The 17,767-nt window shown below is 44.8% G+C and overlaps 1 protein-coding gene across 1 annotated transcript in view; it reads left to right on the top strand.

The window, feature by feature from the left end:
- LOC143388954 (kelch-like protein 3) overlaps positions 1–17,767 on the top strand; it is a 133,942-nt gene that overhangs the window by 66,824 nt on the left and 49,351 nt on the right. Inside the window, 7 exon segments of the mRNA XM_076842361.1 lie at positions 399–516; positions 908–1,074; positions 1,076–1,106; positions 2,886–2,987; positions 6,163–6,291; positions 9,443–9,583; positions 11,422–11,615. Coding sequence (XP_076698476.1) covers positions 399–516; positions 908–1,074; positions 1,076–1,106; positions 2,886–2,987; positions 6,163–6,291; positions 9,443–9,583; positions 11,422–11,615 — 882 coding nt within the window.

Genomic DNA, 17,767 nt, shown 5'->3' with positions numbered 1-17,767 from the left:
TAATAACTTTTTCTTAATGCATCTAAATTCTGCACTCTTCTAAAATATATTCAAGTTTGTTTCACTGTAAAATTGAACTCCCCATCCCAGTCCTCTAGGATACTGAAATTACGGAGGATGCTTAAGCTTAATGTACCCCCACCATTGCCCCAACTTGGGTATTTTGGAACTGTAGAACTTATGATTGTGTTTCTGTAGGAAGATGTTTGTTAGCTTTTTCTTTAATATTCATATATGTTGGTGACTAGTGGCAGCATCTTCACATATGTACCTCTGTAAACTGGGAGCTCAGATAACACACAGCCCCCAGGCACTAAGCATGTAGAAGAACCAGGGATAGATCACCCATTAATCTGGTATTAGGAAGATCTAGCTAATGTCCCCTTGTCTTTCTGGAGGTCATGATTGTGGTTGGTGGCCAAGCACCCAAGGCAATCTGCAGCGTGGAGTGCTATGATTTTGAGGCAGACTGGTGGGATCAGATTGCTGAGCTTCCATCCAGGAGATGCAGAGCTGGTGAGTCCCCCAGTCTAGCAGCTGTGTTTTCCTGGCTGGTTATTACCCTGTATTGGAAGTCACACAGTGCTCCTTAGTTCTTCAGACACCTGTGTGTTTCAGGCTCCCTTGCCTTCCCTAACTGCTCGGTTTTGGGCTGACCCTTCTGCGGTCAGTTCTTTCGTAGTTGCAAGAGTAAGCAAATTCAGGCATTTGCTTGAATCAAGCAAAATTCGAAGAACAAATGGGAAAAGAAATCCAGTGTGCCCCACAGTGACCCCCAGGTGTCTGTAGTCAAGATGGTATTCCGTGGTGAGTTATGTGTTGCCTGCCTGCTCCCACATTATCATGCATCAACACACTCAGCCAACCAACTGACCTAACCTTCATGCCTTGGTTTCCTGTGCTTCAGGTATGATGTTCATGGCCGGCCACGTGTATGCTGTGGGAGGGTTTAATGGCTCACTGCAGCTGCGGACCATGGACGTGTATGACGGTGTGAAGGACCAGTGGACGTCCATTGCCAGCATGCAGAAGCACCAGAGCACACTGAGTGCAGCCGTGTTCAATGACCTGCTCTTACGCAGTGGGAGGCTTCAATGGCAGTACTGGTGGGTCCAGAACCTATTCCCTCCCCGTCCCCACCTGGGTACACACTCCATGCAGCCTAATTTTGTCCAGCCAGTTGCTGGGCTGACATCTGTCCTTCTGAAGCACTGCCCCAGCAACACACACATCCGTGTTACTCAGCTTTCCTCTGGGATAGTTATAAGGAGAAAATTTATTTTGGCTCATGGGTTTGAAGGTCAAGTCCCTGGTTAGGTCAACCTTTGTGCCTGTAGTGAGGCAGCACCTCATGGAGGAAGCACATGGCCAAGCAAACCTGCCCGCCTCATCACCAGGCTGCTAAAGGTAACAGAAAATGGGACCCACACTGCCATCAAGGGCACACTCCTAGTGACCTGGAGACCTCCTTCAAGACCCCTTCTGCTTAAGGTACCCTATAGCACTGATCCAGGGATCAAGCCTTCAACAATGGGCCTTTGGGGGAAACAGGAACCAAACTATGACACCATTCTTCCTTATCCAGCTTTTGGAGCCATAGCCAGTCCCCCAAAGAATAGGAATATATTCATACAGATTATGAAACTCTCCACGTATGATCGCTAGGGCTCTGGGAAGGAGCCTACACTCAAGTGTCCATAGTCTGCACCTTCTACTGAACAGATAAGGGAACAAAGGCTCAGCAGTGGGAAGAAGCCTGGCTCAGGCCACTCTGGCAGCCAGGCTTGTCCACTGCTTTTTCTACTGCCCCACTGAGCCTCACTAGACTGGGCCACTACAGGTGGACTCCTTGCTCCTGGATTTTACCTTGCTTCAAAAATTTCAGTCTGAACCATTAGAGGACATGGACTTGGAGAAAAGATCTCATCTGTACTCATATTGCTGGGTAGCTGTCTCTGTAGACACCAACTCAAGAAAATAAAATGGTGTTCTATGGCCACAAGGGAAGAAAAAGCAAAAAGACAATATTTTTTACTTCTCTGAAGTTTCATTTATGTCTTCTCGATTTGGTGATGTTTCTCATTCTTCATGTTGCTTCACAAATTCCATGGTCTTTAGCTTTTCTGGAGGCTATGTTTATTGAGCAGAAGGGATAGTGGTGCATTGCTTCATTTAGGACTTGCTTTTGGTTCTAAGTAGAAAGTCCAAGTATACCATGGCTTTAAAATACAGTTTTTCTGTTTTTTTTTTTTTTAACAAGAAAAGAATTTCCTGACTTGATCTAATTGCTCAAGGAAATTGGGGCCAAGTTCCTAAGATTCTCTGGGCCTTTTCCTTCTAATCACAATGTGGCTGTTCTAATTCCAGCCAATACATTTGTGTTCTAGGTAACAAGAAGCAGGAAAGAGTGGCACCTATCTCAGAAAAGTAAAGGTTATTTCAGAAATACCAATGAGATTTCTGCTTAGATATCATTGATTTGGTCACCCCCAGCTGCAAAGGAATCTTCAAAGGCAAGTTTTTAACTTTCTAGCTCCAGAGGCAGAGGAAGACCAGGGAAAAGGGAGTTGGAACAGGGGCTCGATGAGGCAGCCTCACATCTCTGCTTGGAATCAAAGCATTCCTTTCTGTGAGTTCGGTGACTCATTTACCTTAGCAGAACAGCTCAGGCACACCCCTGTCCACTCATAACTCATCCTCTGAGTCAAGTCTTACTGTGCCCTCAGTGGTCACTGCAGATGTGTTTCAGGGAGTCATCAAGGGCCACATGGAGAGGCAGAGGTGGCACCAGGCCATGCATGCAGGTCTGCAGCCCCCAGGTTTGGACTTCCCACTGTCAGCGGAGGCCTCGTGCCACAGAATCTCATGAGGCTCTTGTCTCCCAGACCTGGTGTTGGTGGAAGCCTACAGCTACAAGACCAACGACTGGTTCTTTGTGGCCCAGATGAACACGCAGTGCAGCAGTGTGGGTGTGGGCATTGTGGAGGGTAAGAAGGCAACAGTGGGTGGCCAGCCCTACCCTGGTCCCCAGGCCTTGTGCTGGGTCTGCAATCATGCACGATGCTCTAACATGGCTCTGTTTTTTCAGATCACTGCTGAGATAGGAGCCATTGTTCCTGATTTAACATAAGAGGGTGGTTGATACAGAGAGGTGAAGCTTTAGCCCAGAGCTGAGTGGTGTTTGATTGGGTTGGAGAAAACAAGAAGAGCCCAGAGGAAATGCCATCCTTTCTCTGTCCACTTGTCAACAGCTCTGCTGAGGGTAGGAACCCAGAGTCCTCAATGTGGTGGATTAATTTTTTTGGATTAATTTTTTAAAAATATTTTGTTAGTTGTTCATGGGACTTCATTTATTAAAATGTGGTGCTGAGGATTGAACCTAGCGCCTCATACTTGTTAGACAGGCACTCTACCACTGAGCCACAACCCCACCCGCTATTGAACATTTTTCTCATATGTGCAAATATGGCACATTAAGCAGATCCTCTTCTCAGGTCTGACAACTCTCTCTGCAGGGCAGTTGGAAGTGTGTGGGGTGAGGCAGAAGGCTGGCTGGAGGCCTTGCCATACAGTGTGCAGTTTTTTGTAAATTATCCATCTCTCATTTTATTCCCAAAACTCTTCTGAAGAAGATAGGCAGAACTCAGAGTTTCTCCAGTCTCTCCAGATGGAGAAACTGAATTCCAAAGAGTTTCAGGGATGAGCTGTACATCGTGGTGATAGGGAACTGCACAGCCAGTCCTCAGCCTGTCTCCTAGCTCCAGCCCAGTGCTCTTCCACTGTGCTGTACTGTGCTCTGCTCCTTCAGGCCATTAACAAGTGCTGATGGGTAGGAGTTTTACAATTATGTGTGAATTCAACATGCCAAGGCATAGACTATTTTTTGAACCAAAAAGGCTAGAGTTTATGGGATGTCATTGGCCCATTAGTCTGTCCTGATGCATGGGGACAACTAAAAAATTTGTTCACTTGGATGTGTATGCAGATGTGTTCTCTCTCTCTCTCTCTCTCTCTCTCTCTCTCTCTCTCTCTCTCGTGCACACAGCAAGAACACGCCCATGTACACATGCTTTGGGGAAAGTGGAAAATACAGTTAGACAATAATAGAAATATTCTTTTTCTGAACTGGGTTGCATAGTTTAAATTTTCATTTAAAGCTATTTAATTCACAAAACAAGTCATCTTAAGTGACTATAAGGATTTTTTTTCCTCCTACCAAGATAAATTGTTTCTTGCAGTCTCATCCTCTTGGTGGAACAGAAATTGATTTGTCTGCCAAATCTAAGTGCTTTGTCTAGCCACCTCCCCATTCCCCACCCCGCCTTGTTCCTCATCCAGGAATATGAAACAATAGACCAGGGCTTAAAAATAGTAAATCCCTGTTAATAGAGTCAAGGAGAAACCTTGAGTGGGTATTTTTTTCAGCTGATGCAGGGTTGCAATGGCTGGTGGGGGTTAGAGGAGGTGCCTTAATGGTAGTAATTTAGAATACTCCCCTTGACAAAGGCTTTTGTGAGCATGTTCTGTGTGTGGAAGAAGCACTGTCTTGGAGCCTGCCCTGTGGACAGATTGGGAACTCACTTTTCTTGCCCCTCCTGAATGTGAAGCTCCGTGGGCTGTGAGTCACCCGGGGCAGCAGTGGGTCTAGGTGTGGAGGCAGGAACGCAGCTCTGTGCATTGTCTGATTTGATCCCCTTCCTCACAACCTCTCCTGCATGCTGTGGAGTCTGAAGGACACTGAGAAAACATGGAGGAAATTAGGATAGTGTATCCTGGCTGCTTGGAAGAATCTCTGCTCAGGAAAAGAGAGTGTTAGGATGAGAGTGTAGGTAGAAGCTCCCTACCAGAGTGTGTGGGGGGGTGTTAAGGAAAGGTCACATTAAACCAGCCACACCATGTGGGTGGCCTGTTTTTTTTTTGTTATTGTTATTGTTGTTGTTTTTTTGTTTTTTTGTTTTTTTGCTTTGACTTTGGTGAGGGCTGAACGGGGCAGGAGAGGCCTATTTTTCCTCAGAAGTGTCAGTGGAGAGGATTCTGGGGAAGAAAACTAAACCAGGCTCAGTGACAATGGAAGAATAATTTTACATTTCATACATACATCAGTAACCCTGATGGTAGGATATAGTTTTGAGACTAAAAATTTAACTTAAATTATTTATTTCAGGTTTTCTCATTTTTGTTGTACTCTTGGTGATATTATAAGCATATAATGACCCCCAAAATGTATTGATTAAATAATCCTGTCCAAAGGATTTGCATTTGGTAGTGTTTGCTCAGCCTTCAGCTACTTTTCAACATCCTTGCTCTGTAACTCATGCTCCCTGCCCCCCAAGATCACGTAAAGTAGGGTTACTTCCTCTCCCCCACAGAAAGGGCTGTCCCATCACATTCCAAGACTAAATAGTAAATCCAAAAGGTTCAAATCTCTGTTGTCAAGAAGCTGGAATTCCAATTTTCTGCTCTTTTGTCCCATCTTGTTCCTTGTCCCCGGCCCCAGGAAGAAATGATGCCATTGGGTAATGGCTTTGTGGTATTTTTATTGTAAAAATAGATGATGGTACTTCAGGGCCCTCATGCATGGCTTGGAGCTCCCAGCATTGTCTGCACAAAAGTCCAGTCACCTCAGCCCAGAATGTACATAAAGCACTCCACACACAAGCTCTGCCTGTGGAGATACGGAAAGAACAGAAACAGTGGCTATGTGCTCGAGTCTGGGCTCTCACTGAAGAAAATTTTTCCATATTTATCCCATCTGTTATTGGAAGCCATTAGCCAGATGGTCAGCCTGCCTGGTAATAGCCAAGAGTCCTCCAGCTCTCCATCTATCCAGTACTCTGCTCTAGAAAAGCATTATCCTAGTTCACCAGCAAGAATATGTTGAGCCTGGTGGTGCCAGGTCATAGCTTCAACTGGGTCTTTGGAGTTCTTATTTAGAATGAGGTTCAGAATTGCTTCTAGAGAGCTCAGGACTTAGGAGCAAGTAGAAGACAGAAATGTGAAGATGGTTTTCCTTGCTGGGGACATAAGCCGGCATTCCTCTGAAAGAAGGGGGTCCAGCAGTCTAGAGTAAGAGTGCCCTATAGATTAAAGGTGGGCATCAGCCAAGCTTTGGTGCCCTGCTAGTGTCCCTGGCACCATCCTCATCCTCTTTGTTTCTTCCAGGGAAGCTTTATGCCATTGGGGGTTATGATGGGGCCTCCCTCCAGTGTCTGAGCACCATGCAGCAGTACAACCAAGCAACCAAAGAGTGGATATATGTTGGTGACATGAGCACCCACTGCAGTGGTGTAGGTAGGGGAGCCTCAGGGTGCAGACTGGCTGCTTGGCGCACAGCCAGGTCTGGAGCCCAGTGACATAACCTTACATTTTAGTTTACTTTTCTTCTTTTTTTTTCTTCTACTGTATATAATCGCATTAGCACCTTTGCAGCTACAGTGTTTGTAAGTGCACCTTTCCCAGAGATCCCTTTGCTAGAGAGTGGAAGACATAATGTTCTTTATCATCACCATGTTTCTATGGAGGGTCTATATCTCCTCAAAGTGAAGGCTTACTAGGGACCAGGCGCTGTCCTAATAGACCCTTTCTATGCCTCAGTATTATATTTAATTACCATAACCCTGAATGGCAGATACAATATTGGTTATATTACAATATTGATAATATTGATTCCTCTTACCAGATTTTGGAAGTAAGTCTACAAAAAGTTGAATAATTTGTCCAAGGTCATAAAACTAGTAGTTGCCAAAGTTGGAATTCTCTCTCCAGAGTTAAGTCTTTTAACCCCTAGATTAATCACGAGAGGTTCATTTCTGTGAGGTAGTAGGACAACCATCCAGACTTTATTGGACACAGCCCAGCCTGCCTGTCTAAAATCCCTGTCTTGAGGTTGGAAGGCAATATACTAGTTTTCACATCTGGAAATAAACCTGTGTCCCTCCCTCATCCCCTCTTTCCCTCATACCTACCCCCTTCCATGGGAAGAGAATGACTTCCAAGTGGTTTTCCACTAGTGCTTCTGTGGTCCTTGGGCTGTTTCAGGAGCTGTGGCAGCAGTCCCTCTTTCCCTGCTTGGTGTCTCCATGGTCCTAGAGGCCCCAGGAAAAGGACTAGTGGGTAGACAGAGGCCATGGATGCAGTTCCTCTGGTGTGTGGCTACTGATTCCCATCACAACTCAAAGTAACCATCTACCATCTGTTCCCCCCCTCCATCGCCCCTCTCTCTTCCCTCTTCCCTCACCACCTCTGGTTTGTTCCTGTTTGGAGTGCTATTTTCAAGAGCTTACCTCTGCTAATCCTGACAGGTCAGACCTTCCTGAGTGTGGACCAGATGCCTGGCAGTTAGGAAATTTGGGCTTCAGTGCTGGGTCTGTTCTAACTTGTTCTGTGACCTTGGATAAGACCCCCTCCATTTCTGACCTTCAGTTTCTCAGATATGAAATGAGTGCGTTGGAGCAGATGTTCCCTAAGGACCAGTTCAACTCACAGGTCCCATGATTCTTCCCTTCCATAAAACTCCTGTAGTATTTCAGTTTTTTTATTGACCATACATTATACTTCCTAGAAGTCCTCTCCTGTTCTCCAGGCATGAGAGCAGGTGCTCAAGGCTCACGCATGTATGAACAGCTCAGAAGAGTGGGCCATGCACACTGACCTGCTCAGCTGTTCTGAGGAAGCTCCCCAGGGGGAAGTGTGCTGACCCAGATCTGCAGAAACTAGGACTTCTCACCTACCTCTGAAAGTTCAGTATCATTCATGTGGATGGAGTAACTTTGTCTGTAAGCTGCTTAGAAGGTTACTGTTGAGTGGATGTTACTAAGCCCTGATACTACCTTTTAAACCTAGGTAAAAGGCCCAGGATTATGTCAACCCAATACCTTTGTCCCTAGGAGACACAGTTACCTTGACTTAGGGAATGAACTCTTTCCTCAGATTATTGTCAGAGCCCTGGTTGCTTCAACCCTGGCAAGTCTCACCCCTACTTGGGAACCCACATACTTATCTTGGGGGTGTTTTTTGGTGGTTGAGGGCCCAGAGACCAAAGTCCCTGGCCCTTGGAGGTACCCAGGCTGGGCTCTAGATACAGGAATCCTCTGCCTCAGAGTTCATGGATCAGGCTGCCCACAAGTGCCTGGAAGGCTGCTTTCTTCCTCAGCAGGGTGTGGGCAACACCAGAAGATATTTAGGGGAAAGGAGGCCATCTCAGGGTTCCAGGAGTAGCAGTTCTTGCTTAGGAACCCATTTGACTTGCTAGGCCTGCATCCATTAGCTAGCCATCACCGGTACAACATCTCCATCTGCTGTTAGTTTAGGGCAATTGCTAGGAACAACTAGTTTGCTAACTTAATTGCAGAAGGGAATTTCACACATTTTGTTATTCAAATGTTCGCTGATGACTTAAACTACCTGGCACAGGGAATAAGGCAAGGATAAGACAATTTTCTGTCCATATGAGGTTTATGTTTTACACATTTAGTTCTTGAATTTGAAACCTGGCTGCACATCATAATTACCCATGGAAATTTTTCAGGCTTGTGACCAGTGTGTCTGAGAGAGAAGCACTAGAACCTACCTTCTCAAAAATCCCCCAGCTGTTGGAGATGCAGCCTGTCCACCAAGGGGAGTAGTCCACAGGCATTTCTGACCCATTCCATCCCCCTTCCTTCATAAATGGGAAAACCAAAGCCCAGAAAGGGAAGGATCACCCAATGGAGGAATTAGAGGCAGGTCTAGAACCCAGGTGTTCCAGCCACCAGGCCAGTTGCTCTTTCTAGGTGCCACCACCATCCTTTATTTACTTTTGTCTCCTTGACTTGTATTAAAGGATTTTAAAAGGTTGCACTGAAGCTTGTAAATGATGCCTCAGGCTGGCCAGCTCAGTGCCTGGTCTAATGCCCTGTGGCATCCAGGAGAGAAGTAGGCAGAAAAACAGTTCCTTCTCAAGACTATAAGGGAGGTCTCTTTGGTAATGATCTCAGCACACTTACTGCATGGCTAGTTTCAATTTTTAACCCTTGGACTTGATTATTACAATGCTGAGTAATACAATAGTTTTGGAAGGCAAGGCATTATATGTAGGCAAAAAAGAAAGAAATGCAATTTTACTCCCCAGAAATAACTACTTTGAATATTTTGGTGAATTTCAGCCTTTTTTTTTTTTTGCTTTTTACCTAACACATATGTATATGCATATATTTATGTTTTTAAAACAAGAATGAAGTCATATTTGCTGTGTATTTCAACATTTCCATGTTGGCAATCTCTTGAGGATGCAGGAAGGGTATCATTGTATCTGTTTTATAGATGAGAACACTGAAGTCCAGGGAGATAAAACAGCACTCCCCAAGTCACCTGCTGGTGGTGACCATCAGGGGCTGGACATCAGGCCTCATGGTGTCTGGTTCCTGTAGCCAGTCTGGGGCCGGAACACTGCTCTGCCTTTCAGGGGTTGGGGTGCTCAGCGGACAACTGTATGCCACAGGCGGTCATGATGGGCCCTTGGTGAGGAAGAGTGTTAAAGTTTATGATCCTGGAACAAACACCTGGAAGCAGGTGACAGACATGAACATGTGCCCACACAATGCAGGTAATGGGACGTGGGGGTCCTTGGCCTCTTCACTCTGCACGTAACAGCTCTCCATGAGAGGAAGAGGGGAGAGATTCTCAGCATCTCAAGCTGAGCTCAAACACTGAATAAGGATGGAGTATCCATCTTCAGGGCAGGCTCTAGGTGAGGGGCTGGGGGAGCTCAGAACACAAAATACTTGCCAAAGGTCTCTGCATTTAGATGTACAAGGGTCATCATCCCCCTTGTCTCCCCATGAAAGGTGATTATTTTACTGCATGCAGTTTGACACAGACCCGGGGAAAACCTCTGACTGTCACCAGTGCCCCTGCCCAATGGCTTAAGTGCAGAACTGTGTGGACATGGGCCAGACAAGCACTTGGCCCTTTCCCTTCATTGCTTTTGCCTGGCTAAAGGACTCTCACTTTTACCTGAATCCAGTCTCCTTCCTTACAGGGAGAGCTGGGCCCTTGACTGTTCTCCAGGAGAACCACTTCCTTTATTCCCTTCTTTGTACTTTCTATGTCTCTTGTCCTTTCTTTCCCTTCCCCTATTCCTTCCCTAGGGGATTTAGATGTGTATCTCCTGGAGCCTGAGAGTCCTGTCAAGCTATTTCCTTTTGGAGTTTTGTCCTTTTGGTCATGCCTCTGTGCTTTGGGAAAGCATCAGCTGAGCCTACCCTCACAGGCTGGAAAGACAAACAGGTTTCTTTCGGGCAGAATTATTTCCTTCATTCTCACATTACCTGTTTGCTAAACCCATTTGTGGCTGACTTGTTGGAAGTATAAATGGAGGGAAAGTTTACTGATTTACTCTTTGCCTGAGTCTGCTGTGATTTAACTTGGCATTTGACCTTAAGCCACATGAGCAGGGAATTACAGACCCTAAGTCTGAGAAAAAGTTTAAATGTAAACAGGATTATATGCAAATATTCACATATAGATATTTCTGTTAATAACAAATACGGAGTCACACTACAACACTGTTTACAACTGCTTTTAAAAGCTCCCTTCACCATCTTTCATCAATATCCTTTGACACGCTGAATTTGTTTATATTATTTTCTTGTCTTAAGAGTCTAAGTAGTAGTTTGGTTATTGTAAACAGTTCCTGTAGTTAAATTAATGCACATATTTAAAATTAGTTCTTATAATAAAAGGTGAAAAGTGGAATTTTGAGTCAGAGGGATCACCTGTGTTTTAGACCATTCAGGAAGGTGCTCCATGTTATTCTCTCACTAATATTTGAGAGTATCCTCACCAATGCTGATACCAAAACTACTTTTTAGGGCATCATCTTAGTTATACTTTCTTAATTTTTAGTCCCCACTTCTTGAGACCTTGCCCCACAACTGGCTTACTCTGAGATTAGGATGGGAGGGGAGCCTGGACCCTGGGAATGGTGTGTGAGTTTAGAACCCTGCCTTGTGAAGGGGTTACCGACACTGCCATTAGCACCACACAGGGGAAAGCTTACAAGCAGAGAATTAGTAGCATGTACAAAATCACTCAACTGTTTTGTTCTCCAGCTTGCGGGGCTGGAAGGTCTTTGTTCTGGGTTCTCTGTGCTTATTGAGAGAGAAGCAGAACTCACAATGCTCTATCAGAAGGGATGGCGGGAACATCTGAGGGACTGTGTGGTAGTGAGAGAAATAACTGCTCAGATAGGGAATTCTCAGAGCCTAGTAATGGCTGTTGGCAGCATGTGCTGCCTCTGAGCAAATCCAGACCAGCAGAGCTGGATCTTCGTGATCCTACCATGTGTGAGGGAATGAGCCTCCAGGGCAGCCAGCATGCATCTGCTGCAGATCCAAGTCTCCGGTGCCCTAATGTCTCTGGTGGCTTCTGTTTGACTCTCAGGGGTCTGTGCAGTGAATGGGCTCCTGTATGTGGTTGGAGAAGACGATGGATCCTGCAATCTGGCTTCAGTGGAGTACTACAATCCTGTCATGGACAAGTGGACAGTGCTACCAACCAATATGAGTACTGGCTGGAGCTATGCAGGTCTGTATTACAGCTCCACCCACGCTGGGCTGAGGAGGGGAGGAGGAGATGTGAGCTTGATTAACTTGGGACTGAGTGCCTTCTAGGGTGGCTGGTAATTGTCACATCGCTACCACTCCTTCACTCTGTGCCCAGGAAATATGCTAATAATTAGCCTGTCCTCTGTGAACCTGAATGTATCCTTAACATTCTTATTGTAGTGTTTCAGGGAGCTTGTTCCAAATGATCTGCGCTGCCACAAAACACTTTAGAGTTTCATTGCCATTCTTGGCTTATTTTGTACCAGGCTCCCAGGTGGCACAAGTACAGTTCTTGTTCTCTGGAAGTTGAGTTGGAAAGATAAGCCCTATCTGCACAGAACAGGGGAAATACAAGATGAAGTACACGCGAGTTATGAGTGGAATGCCCTGTACATCTTTATTACCTGACAGGGTAATAAATTGAGAATTGGCAGGTTCAAGACCTCCACCTGGAGGAGATGAGCTCCATCAATTCTTAACAGTGGGTCACAATGACACAAAGAACTGCCCTTTGCTGGAAGCCTCTCTCTGTGCTATGGGAGGGTGTGTTAGGTACAGAGTACACATTTACCTTCTTCTTTTCCATCCACCCTAAGGCTGAATGGGACTGTATCCTTCCATTTTACAGATAATAAAACCGAGCTTTGAGAGTTTAACTTGGCAAAGGCCACAAAACTAACATATGGCAAAGTCAGAATTCAGTCTTGGGTTTGACTTCTAAGCTATACCCCTTATACTACCTTGGCTCAGAATTGGGGTAAGAGGTCAGTTGGAATAATGGTAGGCTGATGTGGAGTCTACCTATTTCTTGTGGAGTGTGTGTGGAGTTTGCTGAGGTACAAGGGCTGGGGAGACATCAGGGTTGATATTGTAAAAGTCCAGGTTCTTTGGGGAGACAAGCAAATGTATAGCCACAATGTAGCCAAGCTCCTGAATCTGTTCTCCAGAAACTGGAATAGTTAGGCCAGACACTTACTTATTGAGCACACACAATGTACCAGATATTCATCCTGAATATTTATAAACATTTTCTCATTTAGTCCTCATCTGGACTCCATTGGTGTCAGGCAGACTCCAAAGGGTTTTATCACATTCTTTCAGCACAAGGCTCCTATTGCAATGAACTTCTTTCATTTTTTTCCTCTTGTAGGGTTTTTTCTCACCTTATGAGAAAAAAAAATGTTTTTTATTGTTGTTTTGTTTTAGCTAAATAGGAAAGATTTTAGAAGCATTTTGTTCCTAGAGCAATTCTGTTCCAATGGCTAATTATGAGAATCAGCACCATCACTTTCTTAAATTGTATAGAGATGAGCAGGCTGTTTTCTAGGATAAGATATAGGTGGGAAGCAGACAAACAAGCATGCAATTTTGTGTTCAATGCCATTGCCCAAGTGAGTCTTAAAGTCTGGGAACATTCTCAGAAAAGTAAAGATTTAGAGAGTTATTTATTGGGGTATTAATTATTTAGCAAAAACCCAAGAACTACTTAATGTCTTTCATAAAGAAAATACTTAATTTGGGGCTATTTTTTTCAGAAGTGTATTTTTAATGTCATGAGAAAATATTTGTGACAGGTGATCAGTTAAAGGGGGCTGGGCAGTGTGTACCCTGTTCAGTCCTATAGCTCTGCCTTGGGGCAGTGCTGGGCTTGAACAGGTACTGCTTCTGGGAATGGATAATAGAGTCAGATCTGAACTTGAATCCTGGTTCTGCCACTAGCCCTGGGTCTGTGGACCAGGTATTCAGTCTGACTTGAACTCTTTTGTATCACTTGTAAAATGGGAACAAAACTACACTGAGCCTCTGAGGCCTGTTGTGAGAATGAAATGGGTTAATATGTGTACAGTGCTTTGCACAGTACCTGCCTGGCGCCGAACACCTCTCAGTAAACAAATGGGAAGCTAATAAATAATCAATATGCAAATTAGAAGCTAGGAAATAATCCAAAAAGATAGTGGCAGTTGTTTTTGTGTGAAAGGCTGAAAGATTTTTTTCTTTGTGTTCTACATTTTCCATAATAAGAATATATTATTTTTATAATCAAAAGAGAATGCTTATATAAAAAAGCAATACAGAAGCCTACTTTAAAAAATGTTACCTGCTGGGTGTGGTGGGCATGCCTGTAATCCCAGCAGCTTGGGAGGCTGAGGTAGGAGGATTATAAATTCAAAGTCAGCCTCAGCAGCTAAGTGAGGTTGTAAAGCAACTCAGCAAGACCCTGTCTCTAAATAAAAAATAAAATGGGCTCAGGATGTGCTCAGTATTTAAGTGTCCCTAGGTCCAATCCTTGGTACAAAATAAAAATCAAATCAAAAAACAAAAACTACTTTATGAAAGAGTTGTCCTGAGTGGAGAAGAGATATTGTCAAGGTCACATAGCATGTCTTTTTCCAGACTCAGGATTCTCTGCTTCCATGCATCTTTGTTGTCACCATTATCCAGGAAAGGATGTTTTTGGCAGAATCTCTCTTATGGGGTATCTTGGGCTTTCTTTTATCAGTGTTCTCTTCAACCAGAACATTCATAGCTGTGAGAATATGTTAAAACAAGGCTCCCATAACCATCTTACCTGTAGACACTGTTTAAATTAGGATTTTGTTTAGCAGCAGGTGCCAGAAAACCCAACAGACTGTTGCTTGTATAAGAAAGGAAGTGCATTTGTCTCAGGTAGGAAGAAATCCAGTTTCACTGGTGACCCAGACTGTCATTGAAGAACCAGGTATCTCCCTCCATTTTCTTTTGCCAGCTTTCTCATAGCTTGACCTTGCATAAGCATTCCAGGAAGGATGAGGACAAGTCCAGGTTGCAACAGTGGCTGACTTGCATCTACAATGTCATTGACCACAACTGGACCACCTGGCACTTTCAGCCACAGAGTAGTCTGGGAATCTAAGCTTGTAACTAGCTGGTGTGTGTGGCAGAAAACTTAGTCTACAGTGTCTTTCATGTAGTGTCAGTCTACTATGGTGAGATTGTAGGTCACACATGGATTTACCAAGTTGTACTCTTTCACCTTTTACCAAGTTAGGTGCTGAAAGAATTCAAATAATTTAGCACTGGAAGAGTCTCTTGGTAAGATGACATTTAAACAGTGTGGGAACTGGGTGGAAGGAGGTGACTGGACTTGGCTTAAGGCCACAGAGCAGGATGACAGGTGGCAAAGCTAGGGTTACATTCAATATTTTTTTTGCTTCCATGAAGTCAGTCTTATGTTCTTCCTAATTCATTTCAGTGTCTTCTAAAATCAGACATAAATCACTTCTCTGTGGTGACACAGATACAGAGCTGTGCAGGGCTTCTGAATTCTCAATGAGGGTGATGCAGGACAACTGACAGGGTTCTCTGCAGCTGCATAGCCAGCCTACTGGTCCCTGTGGTGAAGCAAAGAGGCAGCGGAGCAATGGAGCAAGGAGTGGTGGCCCCAGTGGGTCCAGGCAGTGAGCAGGACCTACAACCATGGGACCTACACACCATGTAGGCACCTTAAACCAGCACCCAGGCCAGTCAAGCCATGCCCACATGTCACCCTTGGATGCCAGGACTGGGCCCAGTACTGAGGACTGGGGCAGAAGCCCCCACCCCAAAGCACTGCAGTCCCACCCCAGCACCTAAACTTTCCCCTTCTGACCTTCCCTGAGGAAATGGAAATTGGCAGAACTGAATGGAAGTCAGGATTCCAGAGATGACCAACAGCATTAGTGCCTTTCCAGGCTCTCATTAGCATAAGTTTGAACCAATAGCAGTAACCCCACAGCTATCTACACCCTGAAACATGCCTTTCTTGCCAGGTCAAATCTGCTGTTTCTGTCACCAGCATCTTCTGTTCTATGACAAGATTTGTGTTTCTGGTCTTCAATAAATACTAGGGTTATATCGATTCATCCTGAATTTTGGATTCCATTTTTCAAATGCACAAGATAAAAAATCCAAATAGAAAATACTGGTGGTGAGCCACTGGGGTCTTCTGCTGCACTTCTTGTCTCCACCTGCCAGAAACCATAGTGAGTTTGGTTTGTCTCAAAGCCACGGTTTTGTAATGTGGTTATAGACTTCACACACACACACACACACACACACACACACACACACACACACATTTTTATTTCATTGTGTGGCTTTAGTTCTCCAGAGTGAATAATTAGAGGGGACTTGTTGGGTTACATGATAACTCTCAAGTTCCATTCCTTGAAGATTCTCCTCTGATGTGACATAATAAAAAACAGGGATAATGGAAGTGGAGCATCTCTGTTCTCCTTGGGTCCCACAGCCCCTTGTGTTCACCAGTCTGGGGGCTCTCAGAACTGTATCTTTTAGGGTCAACTGGAGGTTCCATTGGGTGGGTATGGATGATGACTCATTGGCAGGAGTGACTGTCACTCCCTGGCTCCCTCTTTTCCTGGAGATCCAGGAGTGAGCTAAAAGTTCCACCCTCTGATTACCTGATGACCACCCTGACATCCAGGCTGGTCCTCCAAAGGCTCCACATGATCCCACACTCAGGGAAGGCCAACAGGTGTGCTGAGTAATCAGCCAGCCAAGCACTGTGCCTCGATTCTCCATTGTAAAGGGAAAACATGCCCCATGGTGGAAAAGACCAAGACACACCCGAGACAACCATCAATACAATCACTCTGTCTCTGTGGCCACAAGCACAGTACCCCTTTCAGGATTGCTGCAAGGGCCCCACTGCCACAGCACCCACTCTGGTCCTCCCACAATTGCTCCATTCAATAACCAAAGTGGTTCCTTCAAAACATGTTACTCCATGTCACTCTCTAGTCAGAGCTTCCGAAGAAAACCACAGCCCTCAAAAGACCTCTGGAGCACAGCACAATCTGACCCTCACCACATCATTCCCATGCTGGGCTGTCTCTGACTCACCCACCTGTTGTGCTGGCTCCTCTTTCTCTTCCAACACTTTATGCACAACCTCACTCAGGAGCTGCACAGGGTCTCAAGGTCCCCTGACTAGCCCTGTGAACCCCCAAACCCCTGCATTTAAAACTGTGTCCCACAGAACCCCCTGCTTCCATCATTTTGTCCCCCAGGACTCCTGCCTCCAGCATTGTGCCCCTCAAGACCCCCTGCCTCCAGCAGTGCATCCCCAGGACCACAGTCCTCCTACCCCCTTTTTAAGGTTTCTGCTGTTTTCATCTATCATCATATCAGAGATCCCTCTCCATCCCCTCTCTGACCCCTTATTAGTTCTGACTATGTCCTTCCAAGTTCATGTGCTGGAAATCTCATTCTGGGAAAAAGTTCTAGGAGTAGGGATCTTTAAGAGCTGACTGGTCTGTGAAGGCTCCACCCTTCTTCCTCTCCTTTACCCTTGGCCTTCCAAGCCCCAAACTGTGAGCCAACTAAATTTATTTTCTCGATAAATTATTCAGTATGTTTACATGTTGTTACAGCAGCACAAAATAGACTAAGACACACTTAACCTGGCTTCACAGTACAAAGAACTGAAGAAGACACTACCCTGTTTCCTGCATGCTTACTTAGGGCTTTCTCCCCAGAAATGAGAGCAAGGACTTTTTTTTGTTACTAAATATGTCCATCAGTGTCTGGTGGATGTTCAGAAAACATTTGTTGATGATTCAAGCCCTTCTATGACTGATATAGGCATTGTAATACATATATATATATATATATATATATATATATATATATATATATATATATATATGTTATGCTTCCTATGTTATATAACACAGGAAGCATAATGGACACAGCAAGTTCCTTATTTTTAATTGTGACCTTCAGAGATAAATGTATACAAACTGGGAATACAGATATTTTTGCAAGACAGGAGAAACTGCAAAATAAGTAGTCACCATTAAGACTGCCTTGGAAGTCTAGACATCCTGGGGTAGTGAGAGCTTGTAGTCAGGCTTTCATATGTCCCCTGTGGCTGAGTTATCGTCAGCCCCCACAGGCCTGATCCTGACTCTAAAGCCAGCTTCTTCCACTCATACCTACTGTCATAAGCAACTCTTTGCACAGGTCAAGCACCTGCGCTCTCACCAGGCTCTGATTTCCTTTTCTGTGTGGGCCATAAATACTGCTCTGTGGAATATAATGTAATTTTGTTGATTGGAGGTAGAGTCTTTTAATTCCTATAAATTAGCCCATAGCCAATGATTCTGGATATGGTCCAAAGCCATAATTACATGCCAGTAAGG

This window comes from Callospermophilus lateralis, unplaced genomic scaffold (genome assembly GCF_048772815.1).
Source record: "Callospermophilus lateralis isolate mCalLat2 unplaced genomic scaffold, mCalLat2.hap1 Scaffold_45, whole genome shotgun sequence".
In the NCBI taxonomy this organism is placed as follows: Eukaryota; Metazoa; Chordata; class Mammalia; order Rodentia; family Sciuridae; genus Callospermophilus; species Callospermophilus lateralis.
This window is presented reverse-complemented; position numbering and strand designations above follow the sequence as displayed.